Source organism: Chiloscyllium plagiosum, unplaced genomic scaffold (genome assembly GCF_037043375.1).
Source record: "Chiloscyllium plagiosum isolate Xiang-an unplaced genomic scaffold, Cpla_swu_hap1 HiC_scaffold_6, whole genome shotgun sequence".
Lineage (NCBI taxonomy): Eukaryota > Metazoa > Chordata > Chondrichthyes > Orectolobiformes > Hemiscylliidae > Chiloscyllium > Chiloscyllium plagiosum.
Genome location: NW_028270144.1, coordinates 72897782 through 72922236, shown reverse-complemented (window position 1 = coordinate 72922236; position 24455 = coordinate 72897782). Strand labels below are relative to the sequence as shown.

General features: G+C 40.4%; 1 protein-coding gene across 1 annotated transcript in view; it reads right to left on the bottom strand.

Annotated features, from left to right (window-relative positions):
- Nucleotides 1-4294: 4294 nt before the first annotated feature.
- The window catches only part of LOC122550660 (transmembrane protein 182-like), a 62828-nt gene continuing 42667 nt past the window's right edge, over nucleotides 4295-24455 (bottom strand). Inside the window, exons 4-6 of the mRNA XM_043691742.2 lie at nucleotides 21139-21234; nucleotides 11505-11642; nucleotides 4295-5356 (exon numbers count right to left, since the gene is read on the bottom strand). Of these exons, the coding sequence (XP_043547677.1) occupies nucleotides 5115-5356; nucleotides 11505-11642; nucleotides 21139-21234 (476 nt within the window). The 3' untranslated portion in view covers nucleotides 4295-5114. The remainder of the gene's footprint in view (nucleotides 5357-11504; nucleotides 11643-21138; nucleotides 21235-24455) is intronic.

Genomic DNA, 24455 nt, shown 5'->3' with positions numbered 1-24455 from the left:
TTAACCTGGATGGTATCAAATTCTGTGAGCTTTGTTGGGAACTGCATTCATCCAGATAAGTGAGCTGTATTCCATCACACTCCTTATGTGTGCTTTATGTGGTGGATGAAACTTGGGGAGTCAGGAGATAAGTTACTCCCTGCAGGATTCCTCGTCTCTGACATGATCTTGTTGCCACAATATCTATATAGCCCATCCAGTTCAGTTTTTGGCCACAGAATGGTGACACAGAGGCATGCTGCATATTGAATGTGGTGAGCAGCGGAGAATTACATGCAAAAACTTGTTAGAGCAAATGAAGACAAATCCTCCATGAAATTCCCCGAAAATGACACTTAACTGATTTTTATGTCTTGGTGAATCATATTCTGAAACAATTGTTAGGCAAAAAAGAGGTTTGTAACCCATATTCTTCAATATTTCATTAGCATTTTTCCTTAGAAATTTCCATTAAATGTAAATTACGTACAATTTTGAAATTTGCTGCTAATGTTCATCACATGACAGAGACACTTGAGAAAACACTCGCAAGATGATTAGAGTGACTGATCATTAGTACAGCTCATTGAGAAAGTGCACAGAGCTATGGAGAATGTCTTACCTCCATCTCCACCCTGAACCTCACAAAATCTCAGCCAAACTATGCATTGGAAAAATAGTTTTGTGGATTCAATTGATACCAACCACTCTCAGACTCAACACAGAAGGTAGAAAAGAATCAGGTCAATGTCCTCCTGTATACAAACAGCAGTTGCAACAACAATAATTTAAAAACACAATGGCTTGATTTTTAAAAAATCTTTTTAAAAATTAGGAGATTAAAACCTTTAATTTTTGTAGGCTTAGAAAATTTTAGCACAGATAATAAGGCTCTGCAAGAAATTTTCATTCTTTTGCTAATTTTCTGTATCAGGCACCAGCTAAGGACTAAGTTGGAAAGGGCTAAGAGACAGGGATGGAGGGTAGACAGTGCAATTGTTGGCCTTAATCAATGTTTCTGTTGTGCCAGGAAAACACCATATTACTGCCAAGCTGTCTAGCAATTGATACGCAGTGCCACTTCTGCCACAGGAAGGGGCATTTTGAATAAGAATGCCATTGTGGGCAGCTTTCAGCCCCAACTTGAAAACTTAAACATACACTGCCGCTCACATCAGCTTCTAACTAGGGGACACTTGAGAATCTCAAATACTTTTTATATGAGGTCAAGGAATCCAAAGTGCAATTTTGGACTTCTGACATGTTTAATTGATGACAGGAGAGGGATCTCTATTCTTTTGGAGACCACGACACTTGAAGTAACCTTTGAGTCCAGATGGAATACTCTCAAATTGCCTGGATGAATGCAGTTCCACTAAAAGTCAAGAATCTTAACACTATTGCAGGGCAAAGCAACATGTTTAATTGTTATTCATTCCTTCCATCACTGCTGCTCAGTAACAGCAAGATCTTGATCACGATCTACAAACACCATCTTCTAAATCTACGAGCACTACCATTTAGAATGATAAGGTGGCAGATACATGAGAACAACATCACCTCCAAAATCCCCATCTAGCCAGTCACCATGCTGACTTGGAAATCTATTGCTTCAGTATTACTGGGTCAAAATCTTGGAAAAATCACTCTCCTTCAAGAACAACTAGGGCTGGTCAGACTTTCATTCAGGGTTGCAGGGAAAAGACAGGAAAGTGGAGTTGAGCATTATCAGATCATCCACAATCTCATTGATGGAATAGGCATAATGTATTTCTGCTCCTATGTCTTGGCCTTAGAAGGAGGATCACTGTGATTTAAACCAGGCCAATTCCTTCAACCACCACCATAACGTATGAGAGCTGCCAGCATGCTGCCCTGGGGAAGCTGCCTAGGCTGAGTTGAGAGTCCTTTGACCTCAGTCTCACTTAGTCAACACTGACCATGGTATCCTCAGGCACAAAAGAGTTGATGTTTACCAGCAACCAGCCTTTTATCGACCTGGATGAACTGCCCAAATGAACTGAAAGACATCTCAATAATCCCTGTAGAAACTGTACATCCTCCTCTTCCAGATGCATATCTTCATTTCAATTGCTACTCAGAGAAATGAAGTGAGTCAGGCAAATTACCATAGCGTCCTTCCCTCTTAGAGGTCCCAACATGTCTTCATGGGGAGTAAGATAAAAACATAAGAATGTGATCAGTTTATGATGTACATAATTTATGAGTTGAATGACGGCAGGGTGAGTATAGTTTGACAATGTTGTCACTTTAACAAGGTTATTTTGTCCTTGGGTCTCCTTTTAGGCGTGGTCATAAAGGCAGAGGTGCCAAAATGTCTGCCTCGTAAAGAGCCTAGTTTAATGATGGCAGGGAAGTGGCCAGTTCTCCCAGTTCAGGTTTCATTCTAGTTTGGTTTAGTTGTAGCAGAGAAGCTGCTGTTAGCAGTCAGTCAGAAGCTGTTGCAGTGCAAGTAGGTTCTAGACTTCAGCAGATGATCCCTGGCTGACTTTTCTCTCTGAAATCTCTCCAGCCTGTAAGAACAAGTGTTTAAATGTACTTTTTCTGACTGTTAGTGGGCAAAAATGAGCACTTCTCCGGCAGTCAGTCCCAAGAGTGCCACAAAATGGAGTCACTCACCTCAAAAAATCCTTTAAATAATGACCAGAAACATTTCAGGGATCAATGTATGAGAGGAACTACTCCAAAAGCATAAAGGTTAGTTGCTTACAGTGTTGATGGATGTTACAAAAATTGGAACAGCTCATTATTAAGTTGCAGCATTGAGTCGGTTAAGTTTTCAAATAATTAAATTATTTAAGTTCTGATTTCTTTTGTTCATGTCTCAAGTGCAGTATTGAAATAAATTCTGTTCTGTCTAAAGTCGAATGGTTTGACCAGCTGCACCAGAGCTGGAACACTCACTTCGCATCTACCTTTAAAGTAAGAAAAAGTTAGGGTCTAGGCGACCTTCTTGAAATATTTTGAGAGGATTAGTGTAGGGATTAATAGCTATTATGCAAATAGCTATATGATATCAGATCACATGAAACTAGGACCCATTTGAAGAACATTCTAATGAGCCAGGTCTCTGTCAATATTGTAAACAGTTAATAAATGTTCTTTAATTTGTATTAGTATGGTTTCCAGTTCTCATTTGACAAAAGCATTCAGATTTTGGTCATGATATTCAAACATTTAATAAGGCAATTAGCCCCTTTTCCAATAATGCATTGAAACTTTGCCAAGAATACACAGGCCCACCACTGGCAATTCACCAGAGGCAACCTGACTTCAAAAGATCAGTGTGCAGAGTCCAAGTGTTCAGTATTAAGATGAGTGACAACACTGTAAGCAACTAACCTTTATGCTTTTGGAGTAGTTCCTCTCATACATTGATCCCTGAAATGTCTCTGGTCATTATTTAAAGGATTTTTTGAGGTGAGTGACTCCATCTTGTGGCACTCTTGGGACTGACTGCCTGAGAAGTGCTCATTTTTGCCCACTGTAACAGCCAGCCAAGTCTCCCCTCTACCCTTCTGATTACCCAGTGTCATCCACGTGTTATCCACCATCCCTAACTGATGATCAGATGTGGGGTCTGTGTGTGTGTGGGGGGGGGGAAATGAGGGAATGGCCTTTTAAATGACCAACACCTGTAAGACCATGCTGGTAGATGGACTACAGCTTATAGAAGCATCAGGACCTGAAAATAAAGACACTCCCTCTCAAAATATTGAAAGTGGACCAGATTCTAGGCTTTGTGCTTTATTTCTTTCATACTTTGGTAATTATCCAATCCTGGATTGGCATTTTTACCTTCTATGAATTAAAAAAAACTGTAACATAATCACAATAGCAACAACCATTAGCTAAATGTTTAAAATTAACATGCCATCAACATTTGCAATTGGCTGCTTAAAAGCACAAAAAGAACAAGGCAAATGGATGGCAGATGAGTTCAGTGTGGTACAACTCAGTTTTTACTTACTTCAGAGGTTTTTAAAAATTCCCGAATCTAATTCAGCCTTCATTTTCCCTAATCCCAATGTTACAACAATCAAAAATTGGTCAGTATGCTTGATGCAGCAATAAGTTCTATACTTCATCATTATTGTTACTGTTCCAATACATGAGATGGTCAAATTATTTCAATGACATTTAATCATGATAATGGAATGACTGTTCAACTTGTAGCTTTTCTTATTTTTATTACATTTACAGTAGAGACTGCAAAGGGGAAAATCAAGCTCTGTATCATTCTGTTAAATTGATTTTAAGTAAACTGGTCAAACATTAGACTAGACACCAGTACTTTTCTTTGCAATAACTTTATTTGGAATTTGAAACATTACACATGCCTGTTTTATGTTGTATACTTATATGTGCCAGCAATCTCTCCCTAAGTGCTCAAGGTAATTAAAGGATACATTTTACCATGTTATTAAAATAAAGTAACACATAACCAACACATAACTAAGACATAACTAACAAATAACTAACACATACTGTAACCTGCAGAAAAAAAAAGTTAAACACTTTCATTTTCTTTTAAACAAAAATTTTTACTCACAAAGAAAAATTAAAGAAAATATTGATTAGCATTTTCCATATAAACCTTCGCAGTACAAGACATACTACTTCACAGAATTTCTTCAAGCAAGCATTTTGCTTTTTGTAAAACAGCTTGATAATTGGCATCTTTCATCAACTCACTTTATCTTAGATATTTTTTTCACAGTTCCTTTATATCAGCAAGGTCAATCCTCAGCTATTTTTTAGGGTCAGCTTTTGTTGAATGTATATTATTCCATACAGCTTGGATATTCATCAACCAAACCTTTCCGAAGTTCCTCATCTGTATAAAATTTGCATCAAAATTAATCCCAAACAGATAGCTTCTATATTTTTTTTCTGGAACTAAAGAAAATACTCTCACATTTATTTTTTCTTTAAACCATTTCATCTCACTTTTACCATACTAAGCATTCAAAACTGAAGATGTTAAGATAAAATTCTAAAGCTATATAGCAAGAATTATTATTGAATACAAGCAGAATATTTTGATATCTTGACAGGATAAAATACAATGATACATTTCAGATTTTGTTATTGCCTGTACATTTAAATTGAATTTACCAATCAAACTTTGAATTCACATTTATGTCCTTTCTATTGCTCGCAGTACCAGAGAGATTACAGAACAACAAGCCTGAAATCAAAGACAGCAGTATTCCAACAGGAGCTGCCATGAAAGACCAACCATATGTCACTACCGTCTCATCAACATTTAGAAATGTAACGTCTTGGTTCACCATTTGATATACAGCTGATATCCAGCAGACATACATGACAATAGACGCAATGTAAAGACCACCTAAGGAAAAGAGTGAGGATTAGAGTTAGATCAAAACATTTACTCTGATCTTAAAAGTGTGTTTTGCCTTCAAATAAATTTTAATTAATCAATTTTGGCTGATCTAGTCGACATTTTCGCTGAAAGCGATTGTTTATTAATAAAATGGATTGATAATGTATACAGAATCCCATTGAGTCCACACGGATCCTCCAAAAAGCATCTTTCCATTCTATTCCTGCATTTCCCATGGCTAATCCACTTTGCCTGGACGCTATGGGCAATTTACCATGGCCAATGCATCCAACACACACAACTTTGGACTGCGGGAGGAAACCAGAGCAACCTGAAGAAACCCACGCAGACATGGGGAGAATGACACAGACAGTTGCCTGAGGGTGAAATCAAACCCAGGTCCCCTGGTGCTCTGAGGCAGCAGTGCTAACCACTGAGCCACTGTGCTCCCCCATGTACAGCAAATAAATTTTCCACATTGAGTTTATTTCGAATACTAGCACATTATTTTTTAAACTGTTTCTACAGAATAGCAACTTGCATTCCATAGATTTTCAGAGGCTGATGGAAATCATGCACATCCAACCAAAGGTGAAAAGATGAGAATTTATGAGAACCTTGGTAGAAGAAACTGATTTTAAACATGGACTGACAGAGAACGCAAGATGTATTTATTGAAGTCCAGACTGTACAGCCTCAGTGGCTGAAGACTGGGTAACTGATGTTGGTGTAAAAAGTTTTTTTTGTGGGAGTGTTGCTGAATATGAAAATTTAACTTCATTCAAGGATAGAAACTATCTTTCAAGCTTATTTCACCATTTCAGTAAACCATAAATGGTCTATACCACAGTTCCAGTAACCCACCTTTTCTGAATCCCTCAACGTGTGTACCTTCAAAAATCTATTGATCTCAATTTTGAAAATTTCAGTAGTAACACTGGAAGGGGGTACAGGTTAAGGAAGAGGTTTCAGTACAAGCATAAGAATGTTACAATGGAGGTTTTAGAGAACTGGAGCCAAGAGAGAGGACAAAATACATTATTCACCCACTGTGGATTAGGGTGGCAACAGTATTTATAAAAAAATTATACATTCATGAGATGTTGGTTTTGCTGGCAAGGCCAGTAACGATCCTTAACTAACCTTGAGAAGGTGGTAATGAGCCTGGCAATTATGGCACAAATGTTACTCATCACTGCTTAGCCCAAGCCTGAATGTTGTCATGTCTTGCTGCATGTAGACAGAGTCTGCTTCAATTGAATGATGCTAAACATGAGGTTATCATCAGCAAACATCTTCACTTCTGACCTTATCATGGGGGTAAAGTCATTGAGGAAGGTAATTTTAAATTTTAATATGAAATTTAAATTGCCCCATTTAACAAAGAGATTGGGAGAATTTATTTTGTCACAGATGTTCTTTGCAACTCCCAGCTTCAAAAGATGATGAAATTTGAATACTTAAATATTCACAGTAAATAGATTTTTGATAAGGGGTGTGAAGGGTTACCAGAATAGGGCAGATTGTAAAGTGATCATATCAACAATGATCTTATTAAATGGCTGAGCAGTTTCAAGAGTCCTACACCTGCACCTAATTCATGTGTCTGTATAAAGCAACTGAAAAAATATGGTTTGGAAGACCACCCTGAGGAAATCTTGGGACTGAGATGGTTGGCCTCTAAAAACCAACTATTTTCCTTTGGATGAGACATATTTCCAACAAGCAGAGATTTTGTCCTGAATCCCAACGACCTCTCACCTATTGGATTCAAATTATTTGTGTATGTTTGAACCAAAGCATCAATGAACAAAATACCAGAGTATAGATGTCTCTGCATCTTCTCGCTTGGCTGATGTTCAAAAGTAGACTGGTACAGCAGCAATTAATCAAATGGAATTTGCACTATACTTTGCACATTAGATATACCTGGGGCATTCTTCCAAAATGTCGGGTTGATGGCAGCATTGTAGCTGTTCTGGAACACGCTGACTCAGGCTGTGGCTTGTTGGGGTGTACAAGTCTTCACTACCACTGGAACGTTGTTAGGACCCAAAGCCTTTAATATCCAGAACCTCCAATTGCTTCTTGATATCACATGCAGTGAGTTAAATTGGCTGAAGAAGGAAATCTGTGATGGTAGGGCCTTTAGAAGAAGTCAGGATGTTTTCACCACTTGACATTTTTGGCAGCAGATTGTTGCAAATGCTTTAACCTTGTCTCTGAGCAGTCTTATCATTGAAAGGCCTTCCTTAATGATCTTCTTTCTTCTGTTAGTAATTTAACTGTCCACCATTCATGACTGGACTGCAAAGTTTTTTTCTGATCTGCTTTTTGTGGCATTGCTTAGCATGTATACTGTTTCTACTGTTTAAAATGAACACAACCTCACATTGTAACTTCATAAAATGCACCTCACTGACAGGTGTGCCTGGTGTTATAAGTTTTGCCTCCAACAGATAATTCTACTTGGTGCAACAATATCTATGTTATCCCATATAACATTAAGAAAACTAGAATGCAGGTTCATAGTTCCTTGAAAGTGAGGTCTCATGTAGCTAGGATAGTGAAGGTGGTGTTTGGTATGCTGCCCATTGCTGGTCAGAGCATTGTGTTTTGGAGTTGGGAGGTCATGTTGCGGTTGTACAAGACATTGGGTCACTTTGAATATTGTGTGCAATTCTGGTCTCCCCCCCCCCATAGGAAGGATATTGCGAAACTTGAAAGGGTTACGGAATGGATTTACAAGGATGATGCCAGTGTTGGAGGGTTTGAGCTATAAGAAGAAGCTGAATGGGCTGGGGCTGTTTTCCCTGGAGCATCAGAGGCTGAATTGTGACCTTATAGAGGTTTATAAAATCATGAGGGGCATGGATTGGATAAATGGACAAGATCTTTTCTCTGGGATAGGGGAGTCCAAAACTAGACGGCATAGGTTTAGGATGAGAGGGGAAAGATTTAAAAGGGATCTAAGGGGCACTTTTTCATGCATAGGATGGTGCATGTGTGGAATAAGCTGCCAAAGGAAGTGGTGGAGGCTGGTACAATTATAACATTTAAAAGTAACTAGTTGGGTACATGAATCGGAAGCATTTAGAGGAATATGGGCCAAGTGCTGGCAAATGGGACTAGATTAATTTAGGTTATCTATTCGGCATGGACGAATTGGTCCAAAGGGTCTGTTTCTGTGTTATACATCTCCATGACTCTATGGGTTGATAACTTGCTGTTATATACAAACATTACATTGAAAGGTACATCATGTGGTTTAGATTAAATTAGATTACATTACAGTGTGGAAACAGGCCCTTCGGCCCAACAAGTCCACACTGACCCGCCGAAGCGCAACCCACCCATACCCCTACATTTACCCCTTACCTAACACTACAGGCAATTTAGCATGGCCAATTCACCTGACCTGCACATCTTTGGACTGTGGGAGGAAACTGGAGCACCTGAAGGAAACCCACGCAGACACTGGGAGAACGTGCAAACTCCACACAGTCAGTTGCCTGAGGTGGGAATTGAACCCTGGTCTCTGGCGCTGTGAGGCAGCAGTGCTAACCACTGTGCCACCGTGCCGCCCACATGTGCTGAGCTAAGACTAAACTATGAGATTACTGAAAAATATACTTTAAGTGGCATGTCATGCTTTAAGTGATCCCAGCCTCAGGTTTCATGGCACAATAGTGCTGATATCATGAACATTTCTCTTAAAAATATACTGATATACTGTATCTTATGATGTACAAAGCATGAGATATAGCTGATACCTGATATTGCTTGCTTGCTCTCTTCACTAAACCAGAGTTAATCCCTCACTTGATGATATTAGTAAAGTGGATTATATGCCATGCCATGAGATTACCAAATAGTTTTACCAATGGATGCCCAGTTTTTAGTTGAAAGGTCTGTTATGAATCTGCTTCATTTAGCACATTGCAACACAACACAGAATTCCAGATAGAGCTTTGTAGTGATCACTCCTACCAGTACAGTCATGAACAAGTGACAGGTAGATTGGTGGAAAACAACATCGACCATGTTTCCCCCAGTTGTCAGTTCTCTCAGGCCCAGTTCAGCAGACATGCTATTCAGGACTTGGCCAACATAATTAGTAGTGGGGTTCTTGAGGCACGCTTGGTCATGGACATTGAAGGCCACCCCACCCACCCATTCAGTGTGCATGTTGTGTTTGTTCCAAAGGTTGTTCAACATGAAAGAGTACAGAGTGAAACTAATTGATGATTTCCCTGTCCAAGGATAAAACTTCATTGTTTCCTAACGGAAGGACAGGACAATCCCAAGTGAAGGATGGGGTCTGGGATATTATCAGTGAGGTATAAAATGTTGAGGCTGTCAAGCAGTTGCTTAATTAGTTTGTGGACAGCTTCCCAATCTTGGTACAAGACCACAAAGTATACTGCAGAGTTATTTCAGGTACACAGGTTAATGCAGTGTCATCCATCTGTTTTTTTTTAATCTGTTCTTCTGTACTAACTGTATACACATTCCAGAGGGCAGCTGAGAGATTTTTTTTTACTCACTCACAGAATGTGGACATCACTGGCTGGGTGAGCATTTTTATTGCCCATCCCTAGATGCCCTCGAGAAGGTGGTGGTGAACTATCTTCTTGTATTGCTGCAGTCCATATGCTGTAGGTAGACCCACAACACTCTGGGGTGGGTGACACTGAAGGAATGCTGATATATCTCCAAGACAGCCTCCAAGCCAGTTACTCCCCTAACTTGGAGATGATGATGTGCCCATGTACCTGATGCCTTTGTCCTTCTAGATGGTTGTAGTTATGGATTTGGAAGATACTTGTCTAAAGAGCCTTGATGAATTTCTGCAGTGCATTTTGTGGATAGTACACACTTACTACTAAGGGCCTATGCTAAAGGAAGTGAATGTGACTGTGGTGCTAATCAAGCGGGCAGCTTTGTCCTGGATGGTGTCAAGCTTCTTGAGTGTTGCTGAAGCTACAATCATACAAGCAACTGGAGAGAATTCCATCACACTCCTGACTTGTGCCTTGCAGATTGTGGACAGGCCTGGGGAGTCAGGAGGTGAGTCACTTGCTGCAGGATTCCTAGCCCCTGAACTGTTCTTGTAGCCACAACATTTATTTGTCCAGTTCAGTTTAGTTTCCATGGTTGCTGACAGCACAGGATTCCATGATGGTGATGAATGTTAAGGATAATGGTTAGATTGTCTCTTATTGGAAAAGGCCATTGTCTGGCACTTGTGTGATGTGAACACTACATCAAGCTGGTCAACCCAAACCTGGATGTTGTTCAGGTTTTGTTACATTTTGGCTTCAGTGGACTGCTTCACAGAATCCCTACAGAATCCTTATAGTGTGGAAACAGGCCATTTAGCCCAACAAGTCCACACCAACCCTTTGAAGAGTAACCCATCCAGACCCATTTCCCTACCCTATTACTCTACATTTACCCCTGACTAATGCATCTAACCTACACATCCCTGAACACTATGGGCAATTTAGCATGGTCAATTCACCTAACCTGCATATCTTTGGATTATGGGAGGAAACCGGAGCACCCAGAGGAAACCCACGCAGACACGGGGATAATGTGCAAACGTCACACAGTTACCTGAGGTTGGAATCGAACCCGAGTCCCTGGTTTCAGTATCTAAGTCATTGCAAAGCGTGCTGAATATTGTTCACTGATGATTGCACATCCACATTACTGAGACTCCGGAGTCACATGTGGACCATCCAAGCAAGGACAGCAGATTTTGTTCCTAGATTTCCAGATTTAAGATTTTGTATTTAAATGGCATAGTGGGACTTGAATTTGTAGCAACAGAATGTTACCTTGGGTTTCTAAATGTTTATACCAGTAACAGTGCCTCTCTCAATCACACCCCTAAATTTCCACTACATCTTCCACTAACCCACCCTACCCCCTACCCCACCACCACTACCACTTAATACAATTTCACAAATTACATGCAAAGTTATAAAAAGTCAGATGTTGTTAATAATGACCTTTAGATGGTATTCCTGGATCTATAAACCCCATTCAGCCCAAGAAAAAAAAATGCCATCAATGATAAGCAATGGGAAGAAATAAAGTGCAATAGGGAGAGTTCAAATAAAACACTAATTAAAAAATCTTCACTTACCACACAGAAACATTATGCCTCCCACAATTTTATTCTTCTCATGATTGTTCCAAAATGTTTTAAAAATGATGACAATAGATCCAATTGTAATAACTATCACTGCCAAGAACATGAATGCACTCCAGCATTGACGATAAACTAGAAACAGAGAGTACAAATTGATCACATGTAACAATTTTATTTCGTATATAAACATAGCTCTTCATTCTGAATAAACTGAAGGGATTGATCTAACAATAACGCTGTTGAAGATGGCCTCTACAAATTACCTGAACATCGAATGAATAGAAAAATAGATTAATTCACCAATTCTGCAAGTCTTTTTCTTACAGTATGTGCAGCAGTTTGATTTAACATTCCTTTGCTTCCAGAACTATCCCCTCTGAACAATAATACCTTTGAAAGCATAGAAAAAGTGTTATACCATAAACATATTTTATGCGGAGAATATTAACCACAAAAACGGAAGGGCTTAGATCAGATGGGGCTATTAAATAGCGTAAATGGCTGAATTCTGTCTCCAAGCTGCAAGGCTCATGTAAAACTCAATGCAGGCAGCATCCTTGATATTGGGGTGGGTTTTCAAAGGATTGCCCCTCTGCTTGTTTTTTCTATATGAAGTGTGAATAGGCATTTCTGAAAGAAGATTCCGATTAAAAGTGTAGAACTGGATGTAATTCTGACCGGTCCTCAGTAGTGCAGTATTGTCAGGAGATGGCAAACCCTGCTCCCTTTTATTAACAATAGTCAGTCGCCCTCTTCTGTGACTTAAGAGGTCTGGCACCACTGTAACCTTGGCAGCTGTTGTGAAATGGTAAGCATATAAAGTGAGAGTTAGGATGCCAGGTGTGTAGCACGGGTGCCACATGGCTAGGGGTAAGGCACCAGGATGTCAGGTAGGTACAGTGCCAAAATAGGTTTCCAGATGGGCAGAATACAAGGTGGCAAAGGGGCCAACTAAGTGATGGAGTGTTAGTCGGGATGGGCAAGTCTAATGATAGATGAAGTCGGGTGTCTCGGGTCTCAGGAGGGCATCAGATCCAGTGGCGGGGGAGGGGGTTCAGCCCTCGTGGCAAAGGAGGGATGTCAGGCCCTGGGATGGTGCAGCTTAATGGGCATGGTGGCAAGGTGAGAGGGTGACAGATCTGGTCCAGTGCCAGGATGGAAGTGGTCAGATCAAACAGATAGGTAATGATATTGGGTCCTGGAGGTAGAAGATGCTGTACCAGGGGACTGGGGGAAGATATAATAGGAGGTGGTCATTTCAGGGTCAGTTTTATAGTTAGACCAGTTATTTACTTGACTGCAGCAGAACTGGCCAAATTCTCCAATTTGAATGGATAGTTTTGGGAGATTCGGTACCACTGGGATCACAATCTTGTGGACAATTCCCTCAGTGTTTGTCATGTCAGGGAACCTGCAGGGTCCCCGTGTGCAATTCCAGTATATGCTTTGGAAAGTCCCAGTCAGTGTGTTTGCACCTGATCATTGGTTACTTTAGCTTTTGTGCTATTGTGGGACACTAAGATTTATTGGAAACTTGCTTTTATTGAGCACAGGTCCCCCTCATCTGTCTAAGAAGTTGGAAGCTGTTCAATTATCACTAATTAACCCCACTTATCAAGTTGGGGTGCAGCGGATGCAATTAGTGCCATCATGTCTGGATCATCCCTCTTGACATATTAACTTAGTGTCAAAGTCTTGTCATTTCCCTGTAACCCTGCACATCATCTAATACCCTCTTGAATGCCTCAAGTAGGACTTTAAAGCTCTGCCCTCTCATTCATCATCATTTTTTGAGAGGGTGCAGGTTCTCTCTGGCAGACTGCTTATGATTTCAAAAACCTCTATCAAAACTCCCCTCAGCTGCCTTCTCTCTCAGGAAAGTAGCCCAAACTTCTCCAATCTATCCCTATAACTGAAGTGTCTCATCCCTGGAACTACTCACGTAAACTTTTTCTGCACTCTCTCCAATGCATTTCTATCCTTCCGAAAGTGTGGTGACTTGAACAAAGCTAGAAACAGGAGTAGGTACGTCAGCTGCTCTGTCATATTATATAATCATGGTTGATCTCATCTCGGTCTCAACTCCACTTTCTTGCCAGTGCCCGATAACCTCCAACCCATTACTCATTAAAAATCTGTCTGTCTCCCCCTTAAATTTAGTCAGTGACCCAGCATCCACCATACTCTGGGGTAGTGAATTTCACAAATTCATGGCCCACTGACAGAAATAACCTCTTATTCTAGATTGTCCCATGTGTGGAAACATTCTCTCTACATATACATTGTCAATCCCACTTAGTACCTTATACACCTCAATTATACACCTCGTTCTTATAAACTCCAAAGAGTATAGGCCTAAATTGAACAATCCTTTCTCATAAGGTAATTTCCTCATCTCTGGAATTAATCTACAAACCTGCTCTGAGCTGCCTCCAATGAAATTATATCATTCCTCAAGCAAGGGGACTAAAATTATACACAATACTCCAGGTGGAGTCTCACTGATGTCTTGAATTGTAATAACTTTTCCTTTAGCAACAAATGTCAAAATGCCATTTACCTTCCTTATTACTTGTTGTAGCCACATACCAGTTTTCTGCAACTCATGCATGAAGACACCCTGATCCTTGCACACAATACTCCAGCAGAGGTCTAAGCTGCATTACATTCCTGCTTTCATACTCTATGCCCCAATTAATGAAGCTTGGATTACAGAGTCCAATATTAGAGTATGTCCACAATTCCTACTCCTACTGACAGATTTGTGTAAAGATGGATAAGAGTCACATTGAGGCTAACTCTCTTCAAACAAGAGTAAAGTTTGGTTGTTGTTCACTGTCATCTGTTCAATCTATTGTCTGCAACTGTGTCAAATCAAAAATGATAGAAGGAGGGTTTGTTTGCTTAGAGTTTCAGTTGCTTCCAAGTTTCTTCAGTTATGACAAAGAGAAATGCAAGAAATAGGCTGGAGTGCCTGTTTTAGGTTTTTCAACTAATAATTGTTCCTTGTTGAAGATGATATGTTGTTGGTGAAGTCACTGGGTCTTTAGTAATGTTTTATCCACCATTGAGAAAAATGGGCAATCTGGTGTGATATGGTATTCGATGCTGGCAAATCTTGCTCTATTCAAGAGGGTTTTTGAAAGTTTTAATAGAGAGGAAGTATGTGACACTAACTCAGTGTTGTCATAATATTTTGCGTCTATGATGTGGCTTGTAGGATAATGAGCCTGCTACTCATGAGAATGTTCTAGAATCTGTTGTTCACCTAATGAAGATAAAGAGGAATCACCCTGAGGGGATACAAGAGAACCTAAACAAAAGTGGGAGTGATTCCAAGATGATTTACCTGTCTATGTAAGTTTGAACCAAAGTCTTAAACAAATCAGAGTCAAAACGTGTGGTGCTGGAAAAGCACAGCAGGTCAGGCAGCGTCTGAGGAGCAGGAGAGTCGATGTTTTGGGCAAAAGCCCTTCATTAGGAATAGGATGGACATACTTGATGAAGGACTCACACCCAAACCGTCAACTCTCCTGCTCCTCGGATGCTACCTGACCTGCTGTGCTTTTCCAGCACATGTTTTGACTCTGATCTCCCAACACTTGCAGTGCCCACTTTCACTGAAGAAATCAATCTGTTCTCAAACATCTGAGCAGTCATTTGGAGACTCAACCTTTAAAAATAGCAAACAGTAGAAGAAACTTAACAGATAAGATCTTGTTATGTTGCCACTACACTGATGTACACAGGAGAAGTAAAGTCCATCAAAGCAAATACAGCAAAATAGGACAGACTGTTTCTGAAACACAATTGATATCGTCAGGCTGTGAAAGGGAGCATGGCGACTCAGTGCTTAGCACTGCTGCCTCACAGCACCAAGGACCTGGGTTTGAATCCAGCCTTGGGCAACTGTCTGTCTGTGTGGGGTTTGCACATTCTCCTTGTCAAGATTAGATTAGATTACTCACAGTGTGGAAACAGGCCCTTCGGCTCAACAAGTCCACACCGACCCACCGAAGCGCAACCCACCCATACCCCTACATTTACCCCTTACCTAACACTACAGGCAATTTAGCATGGCCAATTCACCTGACCTGCACATCTTTGGACTGTGGGAGGAAACCGGAGCACCCGGAGGAAACCCACGCAGACACGGGGAGAACGTGCAAACTCCACACAGTCAGTCGCCTGAGGCGGGAATTGAACCTGGGTCTCTGGCGCTGTGAGGCAGCAGTGCTAACCACTGTGCCACCATGCCACCCACGTGTCTACGTGGATTTCCTCCTTGGTGCTCATGTTTTCTCCCACAATCCAAAAAGATGTGCAGCTTAGCTGAATTGGCCATGCTAAACTGTCCTGGGCATTCAGGGATATGTAGGTTAGGTGCATCAGTCAGGGGTAAATATAGGGCATGGGAATGGGTTACTGTTCAGAGTGTCAGTGTGGACTTGTTGGGCTGTAGGATTCTCTGGTTACCAAACTACATTCTTTTAAATTGCATTGTAAGGATGTAATACTTCAGTCATGCAGGACATTGGGGAGACCACATTCTTAAATATTGTGTGCAGTCTGGTCTCCTTATTTAAGGCAGGATGTAAATGCATTAGAACAAGTTCAAGGGTAGGCAGTGGCCTAGTGGTATGATCATTAGACTATTAATCCAGAAACCCAGAAAATGTTCTGGGGACCTGGGTTCAAATCCCACCCAAGCAAATATTGGAATTTGATTTCAATAAGAATCTAATGATAGCCATGAAACCCATTGTTGATTGTCAGGAAAACCCCATCTATCCTTTAGGGAAGGGAATGTACTGTCCTTACCTGGTCTGGCTTACATGTGACTCCAGACCCATAGCAATGTGGTTGACCTTCTCTCTCTATCATATGCATTTTTATTTATATAGATGATAGGTACATGAATAGGAAAGGATTAGTGGGATACAGTCCAAACACAGGCAAGTGGGACTAGTTTAGTTTGGAAAACTTGGTCGGCATGGATGAGGTGACCAAAGGGTCTGTTTCTGTGCAGCATAACTCAATAGATCTATAACTGCCTCCTGGGCAATTAGTGATGGATAATAAATGCCAGTGAGGTTCTCATTCAATGAATCAATTATAATAAACACCTATTTCCAGCAATAACCAGGAGAAGTAATCCAGCCACTGATCTTCCCTTAATATAGGGCAGAATGTGGGCTAGGGCCTTCATGACTTGGAACCTTAGAGAGGGATAGGATGTAGCATGGGGCTTCAGAATAGCAGAGCTAGCAATTGCTAAGTGTGTTTATGCTAAACAGCCTTTCCAAGGCTGATGTTTGGGCAGTAATGATGGTACTGTCACTGAAGTACAGTCTGGAGTCCCCCATGGATTCAAATCCAACAGTGTTGAAGTTGAATATTTTTAAATTCTGGAATTAAAAGCTAGTCTAATGATGATCATGTAACTACTGTTGACTGCTTAAAACCCCATCTGGTCCATTCATGTTCTTGAGGGAAGTAAATCTCACATCCATGGTTTACATGTTACTCCAGACCCACAGAAATATGGCTGATGCTTAAATGGCATTTGAATTGTGGGGTTCTGACTTGAACCGCCGATTCCCCTTCTCTTCTGCTGCTGCTTGACCTGCTGGGGTTTTTCCAGCTCCACAGTTAATCCAATCTGGCATTTGAAAAGGCCTAGTAAGCCATTCTGTTCAAGGGCAATAATATATTGGCCTAGTCAGCCACACTCATTCTACAGACAAATTAAAAATGAGTGCGCAGACGTCACAAATGTCATGCTGGGTAGGTTTACTAGATTCACTGCACCCACAAAACAAGTTATAAAGAGCTCAGTTTCACTCCCATAGCTATACAGGAAGGAATTAGGTATGAATTTGTCAAGTCAGTTGTCATTTGTAAATTATAGAGCAAGACATCATTGTAAAGATAAGTAATGCAAAAAAGCTTTTGATTTGACTTATATTTGATTAGACTGCTAAGAGACATAGCTGTACAGCAATTTTAATTCACGTTTGGATCCAGAAGATTACTTTTAGTTCGAAAATTATAATTTGCAAATGCAGTATAAATCAAAGAATGCCTGACCTGAGGTGCTGGCAGACCAGACCCAGATAAATAAAGATCAAAGTGAGGCCAATGTTATTTTTTTCAATTTTTTTTCTTACTTTTCAAGGAGTTGAAAAAAAATTCTTGTTGCCGAGACCAGCATTTATTGCTCATCTCTAATTGCCTTTGGGAAGATGATGTTAAATTACCTTCTTGTACCACAGGAGTCCACATGGTCTAGGAACATAAACTGTGCTGTTAGGAAGAGAGTTCCAGGACTTTGACCCAGTAACTTGGAAGGAATGATGATAGAGTTCCCAGTGTGGATTGTGACACACCCACTGGTGGAATTTCCATTTGCTCATCTTGTGCTTCTGGGTGACTGAAGTCAGTGGTTTGGAAGCTGATGTCAAAGGAGCTTTGACAGGTTATATTGCATGTGGTACATATAGCTGTCACTGTGCACTAGAAATGACGAATATAGTCTTTATGCTAGTGAATCCAAGATGTGATATGTTTAAATTTAAGCAATGGGAATCTTGTTAATTATTTCTTGAGGAGACAGCTTGTTTGTAGGCATCTCAAGAGAGACTGAAGTTAAGAAATAAACTGGAGGGTTTGAAAAATTCTCATAATTTATTGGATCAAAAGGGGGTTGAAAGCAACTGGGGAAAAATTGAAGATTTTAACATATCCATACAAACAGGCAGGTTTAAAAATAAAGACATTGCACTTTTACCTGGAAAAGGCTAAATACGTCAGATTGCCATGAGACTGGCCTGTAAAGGTTGGGAAGGTTATTTGGTTTTGATGTATTTTGGCTGTTTAGTCAGCCTGAATTTGGCAGCAGCCCAGGAATGCAGTCATGCTGGGAGTGCTCTGTGTGAAGGCATGCTAGCTTCCAAAAGCAAAGTCAAGCAGCAGGATCATTGACTTGATCCAGAGGAATTTCTGGCTTAGACTGACAGCACAGGAATTGCTTGGGAAGAAAAATTTAAATTCACAAAGAATTACAGCCAGTCAGGTTTCGAGAAATACTAGTAGAAGAGATCAACAGTGGAATGCTCACAGAAAGTGTATTGTCTGCTAGACTGGGACAAAAAGGAGAATCACAATGAATCCCTGGATCTGAAACACACATTTGCTTGGCTCCAGATAATTTAAATGAACATTTGAGGATCTAATATAATAAAGGGAATTCTCAGTTGACGTGAACAGGGAATGTTCCATATGAATTTTCCGTTTAAAGTATTACAAAATGGGAACCCATCAAAAATGAACTGAGAGTCCAGAGACAGTATGTTCCTTTTACGGTGAAAGGCAAGGCTGGTAGGTGTAAGCAATGCTGGATGACTAGAGAAATTGAGGTTTTGGTCAAGAAAAAGAAGGAAGCATACGTCAGGTATAGACAGGATAGATCAATTGAATCCTTCGAATATAAAGGCAGTAGGAGTATATTTAAGAGGGAAATCAGGCAGACAAAAAGGGGACATGAGATAGATTTGGCATACAGGGTTAAGGAGAATCCACATAACTACATAAAGGATAAAAGGGTAACTAGAGAGAGAATAGGGGCTCTCGAAGATCATCAAGGCAGTCTATGTGTACAACTTCAGGAGATGGGGAAGACACTAAATGAGTATTTTGCATCAGTGTTTACTGTGGAAAAGGACATGGAAGATACAGAATGTGGGAAAATAGATGGTGACATCTTGAAAAACATCCATATTATAGAGGTGGTGGTGCTGGATGTCTTAAAACTGATAAAGGAGGATAAATCTCCAGGACTGATCAGGTGTAACCAAAAACTCTGTGGGAAGTGATTGCTGGGCCCCTTGCTGAGATATTTGGATCATCGATTGTCACAGGTGATTTGCCAGGAGTTGGGCTAACGGGGTGCCACTATTTAGGAAAGGTGATAACGAAAAGCCAGGGAACGAAAGACGGGCAAGCCTGACATCAGTGGTGGACAAGTTGTTGGAGGGAATTCTAATGGACAGGATTTACATGTATTTGGAAAGGCGAGCAAGTACTGATTAAGGACAGTCAGCATGGCTTTGTGCGTAGGAAATCATGTCTCACAAACTTGACAAGAGTTTTTTGAAGAAGTAACTAAGAGGATTGTTGAGGGCAGGTGGACAGGATCTATATGGGCTTTAGTAAGGCGTTCAACAAGGTTCCTCATGATAGACTGGTTATCAAGATTAGATAACATGGATTACAGGGAGAACTAACCTTTTGGATACAGAACTGGTTCGAAAGTAGAAGTCAGAGGGTGGTAGTGGAGGGTTGCTTTTCAGACTGGAAGCCTGCAACCAGTGGCATGCCACAAGGATTGGTGCTGGGCCACTGCTTTTTGTCATTTTATATAAATGATTTGGATGTGAACATAGGAGGATAGTTAGTAAGTTTGCAGATGGTACCAAAACTGTAGGTATAGGAGACAGTGAAGAAAGTTTCCTCAGAGTACAATGAGATCTTGATTAGATGGGCGAAAGTGGTGGTGGAGTATAATTTAGATAAATGCAAGGTGCTGAATTTTGGAAAGGCCCTGGGGAGTGCTAGTGAACAAAGAGATGTTGGAGTGCAGGTTCATAGTTCCTTAAAACTGGAGTCGCAGGTAGATAGGATAGTGAAGAAGGTGTTTGGTATGCTTTCATTTATTGGTCAGAGCCTTGAGTAAAGGAGTTGGGAGGTCAGATTGCAGCTGTACAGGACTTTGGTTAGTCCATTGTTGGAATTTTGTCCGCAATTCTGGTCTCCCTACTTTGGGAAGGATGTTGTGAAACTTGAAAAGGTTCAGAAAAGACTTACAAGGATGTTGCGAGGGTTGGAGGGTTTGAACTTTAGGGAGAAGCAGAATAGGCTGGGGCTGTTTTCCATGGAGTTTCAGAGACTGAAGGATGACCTTCACAGAGGTTTATAAAAACATGAGGGGCATGGATAGGGTCTTTTCCCTGGGGTGGGGGCATCCAGAACTAGAGGGCATAGGTTTAGGGTGAGAGGGGTAAGATTTAAAAGAGTCTGAAGGGGCAACTTTTTCACACAGGGTGGTGTGTGTGTATGGAATGGTCTGCCAGAGGAAGTGGTGGAGGCTGGTACAAATACAACAATTAAAAAGGTATTTGGATTGGTATATAAATAGGAAGGGTTTGGAGAGATATGGGCCAAGTGTTGGCAAATGGGACTAGATTGACTTAGGATATCTGGTCAGCATGGACGAGATGGACCAAAGGGTCTGTTTCTGTGCTGTACATCACTATGAGTCTATCTAAGGTGTAATTTTCAGTTTGTGCTTGTTCTTTCTCATTTGTCAGTAAAAATATGATACATTGATTCATATCTTTTCATGTAATAACTCAGAGATAATTCATTTGGTAGTTGACCAGTCTCTACCAATAATACAATTAAATGAAGCTTATTTTATTAAAAAAATTCGAAAACAGAAATCTACAGTGTAAATTCCTTAAATGTAGTTCCAACTGCAAAAATTGAAATTAACACATTCTTATAGCAGCTAATTTTAATAAAATATTTTTAATTTTATAATTGTTTCAATGGTACCTCAAGTGCTTACCTAATGCAGATTCAAATTCGATGGAGGTTTCCCCATTGCTGCTTGGAAACGGGGAAGAATAAGCATGGACACAGCACTTTGAAGGTGGTTGGTTAACTGCACCGAGAAGGAATGACACATTAATACCAAATATAACTGAACAACACATTATCAACATGAGCAGAATTTCAACTTTAAAAATAAATGAATTGGAATTTGACATGTGGGTCAGGTTTTCTTAGACATGATCACAAGAGGGACCAAATCAGATGTTCCGGGAATTTATAAGACTAAGAAATAAGAACAAGTGTAGGCCATTCAGCATCTCGAGGCTGCTCCACCATTCAACAGGATCATACCAAATCCCAACATTCCTCACGTCCATTTTCCTACCCTTTCTCCACAACCAAAATTGATGGTGTAGTGGACAGCCAAGAAGGTTACCAGGGAGTACAACGGTACCTTGATCAGATGGGTCACTGGGCCAAGGCAGTGGCAGTATGAGTTTTATTTAGATAAATATGAGGTGCTGCATTTTGGAAAGGTAAATCAGGGCAGAACTTATACATTTAATGGTAGGGCCCTGGGGAATGTTTCTGAATAAAGAGATCTTGGAGTGCCGGATCACGGTGTCTTGGAAGTGGAGTCATAGGTAGATAAGACAGTCAAGAAGGCATTTGGCATTCTTGCCTTTATTAGTCAGTGCATTGAGTATAGGAGTTGGGAGGTCATTTTGCTACACAGGACATCAGTTAGGCCATTTTTGGAATACTGCATTCAATTCTGGTCTCCCTGCTACAGGAAGAATGTTGTAAAACTTGGAAGGTCCAGAAAAGATTTATAAGAATGTTGTCAGGTTAGAGGGTTTGAGCTTCAGGGAGAGGCTGAATAGACTAGGGTTACTTTCCCTAGAGGGTCAGAGGCTGAGGGGTCACCTTATAGTGGTTTATAAAATCATGAGGAGCATAGATAGGGTGAATGGCCAAGTCTTTTCCCCAGGGTGTGGTCCAAAACTAGAAGGAATAGGTTTAAGGTGAGAGGGGAAAGCTTTAAAAGGGACCTAAGGGGCAACTTTATTACTCAGGGTACTGCATGTACGGAATGAGCTGCCAGAGGAAGTGGTGAGGCTAGTACAATTACAACATTTAAAAGGCATCTGAATGGGTACATGAATAGGAAGGGTTTAGAGGGAGGGATATAGGCCAAATGCTGGAAAATGGGACAAGATTAGTTTCGGCTAACTGGTGGGCATGCACGAGTGGGACCGCAGGGTCTGTTTCCATGCTGTACAATTGTATGACTATGACTCTATAACTCTCGATTCCCCTAATGATAAAGAATCTGTCTCAGCCTTAAATACTGTATACCAAAGTACTCTGAGCAAGGAGATTAAAAATTCTCAACCTCGGAGAAGAAATTCTTCTCATCTCAGTCTTATAATGCTTTCCCTTTATTCTGAGACTAAGCACTCTGATCCTAGACTTCTCCATGAGGGAAAACATCCTCCCTGCATTTACCCAGCCAAGCGCCTTAAGAACTCTATGTGTTTCAATGGGATCACCTCTCATTCTTCTTAATGCCAGTCAGTGGCGTGCCAACTTGTTTAACTTTGCTCAAAAGACAATCCCTCCAAAATGTTGATGATCCTAGTGAACTTTCTCTGAATTGCCTCCAATGAAACAATATCTTTCCTTAATAAAGGAACCAAAACTGCTCACAGAACTTCCAGACATGGATTCACCAGCACCTTGTGCAGTTCTACTAAGACTTCCCTACTCTTATACTCCATCCCCATTAAAACAAGGGCCAACATTGAATTAGTTTTTCTGATTACCTGCTGCACTTTGTGCTAACTTGGTGTTTCATGAGGGAACTACAGAAGTCCCTTGTGTTTTCTGCACTATTTCTCTATTTAAAAAATACCCTTCCTTTGTTCTCCCTTCCAAAGTGAACAACTTCACTGTTTACCACTAATACACCAATTACCAATGTGTTTCACACTTACTTAACCTATCAATGTTTCTGTAAACTACTTGTATTCCTCTCATAACCTGCCTATGTATTTTTCTGTTGTCTGCAAATTTGGCAACAGTACATTCCCTTCCTTCATCAAAGCCATTAATATCTATTGTAAACAGTTGCTGTATCTGCTCTGATCCCTGTGGAACTTCCGATTACAGATCATTAGCCTGAAAAAATGTCCTATACCCTCCTGCTGTTGCCTGCACATTAGCCAATTCTATATCCATGCTAATATACTACTTCCAATACTGTGGGCTCTTGTCTTTTAACTTAATCTTTAACGAGGTACCTTGTTGAATGTCTTCTTGAAGTCTAACTACAACATATCTACTGGTTCCCCTCGATCCATTCTACTGGGACTTTCTCAAAGAATTCTAATAAATTAGTTGGACTTGATTTTCCTTTCATGCATGAGTTGAAAAATGTGGTGCTGGAAAAACACAGCAGGCCAGGCAGCATCCAAGGAGCAGGAGAATCGATGTTTCAGGCATAAGCCCTTCTTCAGGCAGCCATGCTAACTCTGTTTGATTAGATTATGATACACACGTCAAGTCCTTAGATGCACTGTCTGAACTGTGGTGATCTTGTTACAACTGGAGTTCGAGAAACATACTGTCACTTTCTAGACCCACTACTCAAATGGCCATAACTTTAAATGATTAAATCAAGTCCCAATACAACCAATCATATACTAAAGACCTAGAATTAAAAGATCCATCAACCAGGTTAATCAACAAGCAAAATCATTGATTTATTATAATACCCAAAGCACATTCAATGAAGATGCAAGAAGTGGTTCACACAATATTTATATCATGGAAATATAAATCTTTACCCCTTTAAACACCAAAACTACATGCATACATACTTCAATATACAGCAAGAGGCAAGACAAAGTCACCACTTACCCACTCTATCTTTCAAGTCAGGAATTCCCAATACCTAGTTTGTTTGGTGTGTTTGATAAGATAGTAAGCTGAATATTAATGAGGTTGGTTTATGACATGAATAAATTGTTTAACAAGTAATAAGCGCCTTTAACTGACAATTTGCCACTGCCGAAGCAGAAGTGTCGGCGCACTGCTTGTCAAAAGCATAACAGATGGAGTGAGATGCTCCTGACCCATTAAGGTCAGCCACATCATACTTTGTATCCATTCTATCACAAATCTTACCATAGCCCATGTGACTTAGACCCTTAAGATTCCACACAACTGCCAGCAATATTTTTTGTCTGTTGAATAATCGTTTAGTTTTAACAAATGCCCTGAGAAACAACAATTATGGTGTAACTGTTACCAGTTTATCTGAGTATG